The following is a 2353-nucleotide window of genomic DNA, read 5'->3' as shown; positions in this document are numbered from 1 at the left end:
CTCCAACCCTGTACTAGTAAAGTGTTTGTAGTAGCAAGAGTAGCAGCGATCGTCTACTTGAATAATCGCATGCTTTCCCAGTAAAAACACAAATGGCTAACTGGAATCAGCCATGACTAATTTTATTATTTAGGCTTGTTCTTTTTGCTTTAAATTAGCATCTGAACCCCGATGTCTGCTGTTTGCTATTTGATGTGTGCAGCTGAAGTTCATGGGTAATGTCGACGTGGATCGGGTCTCCACTATCTTCAGAGATGCTCTGTGCTCCTTCATGAGCCGGAGGAAGAGCCCACTCACTGCTCAGATGTTCATCGACTTATTCGTCAGATTCCCCGTGAGTAAAAACGCACACCTCCGTCCGAGTGCAGCCGCTCGCCTCTGAAGCAGTAACTGACATTTATGTGTTATTTGCAGGTTTTATGCGTGAAACTGTTGGACACAGCAGTGCAGAACATCACATCTGGAGTCAGAGAACATCAGCAGGTAAAAAGTTTTAAACCCCCCAATTTTGTTTGTTTTGTGTTTTTGTTTTTTACTATAGGAACAGTTAAGCAGCCTAATCCTAAATGACAAACATGAAAGAGTTCTCTTCTCCCATCATGCCATGGGAATAAAACTGAAAGATGATGTCATTTACTAACTGATTGAGAACTTAAGATCATCTTCACTTTGGGAAAACTCCCACATGAGCAAGTTAAACAATTAAAGCACATATGGCTCATATGGTGCTGTCTGCTAGAGTAAAGTTTCAAATAAAGCTGTGATGCCCAGTCCTCGGTTGGTGTGTCGCTCTGAATAAGTAGACCTGTTCATGAGTTTGGATCCTTGACTTATTGTACCATATGGTGTTTCAATATTAAAACATAGCACTGGTGATATTCTGTATTTATTATATTGTCAACAGATTCCATAAAAGCAATAAAGTCAACTGTTTTTAGTAGCTCCCTGCCTTTCCGCCTTTAATGAGATATAAAACTAAAAAAATAGCTCACAAATATTTATAATAAATAAAGACTGAAACAGCTGGGAGCAAACTGCACTTTTTTGGCAAGCATTAATTTACATTTATCACTCTACTAAGTATTTACAGCAGCAGGACAGCATGTCCATGCACATTAAGAAGCATGTGACATCACAAATCATTTTAATACACCGACAGACTCTATACCATATAGGGTTTACTTGCTTTATAATAAATGTATTGCTGGTTTTGCTTCTAGAGTATCACCAGAGTTATCCTTTAAAGAGTTTCCTTTAAGGATAAGAGAAGTATAGTGACAACGTAGCTGTAAAACAGTGATTTAACTAGAAAATGACATAAGCGTAACCTTACTTTTATATAGGAATATATCCAGAATACAATCAGCTGGCAACCAGTTGAGTCAGGCCCCTATTGCAAACGGACTCACTGCAGACAAGTTGCACTCATCAGTGGAGACTGCCAACATGCTGCCATCAATCAGTCAATCTGTCTGCATTTATGAGACGCCAGCAGTTATATGAGAAATTAGCTGCATGTTTTTTTTGTCCCGTGTTCTGTCTTTTACCCCCAACCGATCACGGCAGATGGCTCTCCGTCCCTGAGCCTGCTTCTGACGGAGGTTTCTTCCTGTTAAAAGGGACTTTTTCCTTCCCACTGTCGACAAGTTGTTGCTCCAAGGGGGGGCTCTCGGTATGATTTTAGGGTCTCTACCCTGCAATATAAAGCCCCTTGAGGCAACTGTTGATCTGATTTGGCACTATTTAAAAACAGTTGAACTGAATTGAAAGTTATTTTGTTAAACTTCACCAGTCTGTCTGCATCAGACTGCAATTGTTTGGAGACAGATTATCTCCCATCAAGCAACCAGCGCAGTCGCCCTGCAATCCAAATTTGTCCCCCAGAAGTTGACGGTGTTGCACGCTTGACCTTTGATGACCAGTTGGTTGCCGCAAAGTACTTGCAGTCATTTTCCAACAGGAAAAAAATTCAAGCAACTGAGCCATCATCCAAATTTATGCATTTTACTTATTTGTCATGTCAAAATGGTTTTTTTTTCCATTAACACATTTTTTTTAGAACAACAATAACAAAGTAACCGAAAGAGAAACACAACAGCAATCTGCTTTTGTTCATCAACTTACTGTCTGCATCCTAAGAGATTTAAAAAAAACAAACCAAAAAACAACAACCTCAGACTTAATGTTATTTGCTGGCAATTTTTCCCATTTACACACCTTTGTCCACTCCTGTTTTCATTTCATTCATTCATTTATTTGTTCATTTTCAGGCACAACAAATACCTATATTGAACATAAAATACACAAAACAAAAAACAAAAATTGCCTGAAAAAGGAGTGGGACGAAGAAAAC

At 39.1% G+C, this 2353-nt stretch overlaps 1 protein-coding gene across 1 annotated transcript in view; it reads left to right on the top strand.

Moving 5' to 3' along the window:
• mybbp1a (MYB binding protein (P160) 1a) overlaps positions 1-2353 on the top strand; it is a 24373-nt gene that overhangs the window by 13814 nt on the left and 8206 nt on the right. The window contains exons 22-23 of the mRNA XM_013914720.1: positions 203-334; positions 415-483. Of these exons, the coding sequence (XP_013770174.1) occupies positions 203-334; positions 415-483 (201 nt within the window). The remainder of the gene's footprint in view (positions 1-202; positions 335-414; positions 484-2353) is intronic.

This window comes from Pundamilia nyererei, unplaced genomic scaffold (genome assembly GCF_000239375.1).
Source record: "Pundamilia nyererei isolate P.nyererei 1_Seehausen unplaced genomic scaffold, PunNye1.0 scaffold00219, whole genome shotgun sequence".
Taxonomy (NCBI): Eukaryota; Metazoa; Chordata; class Actinopteri; order Cichliformes; family Cichlidae; genus Pundamilia; species Pundamilia nyererei.
Note: the sequence above shows the minus strand (reverse complement) of the source record. Positions and strands in the feature narration are given on the sequence as shown.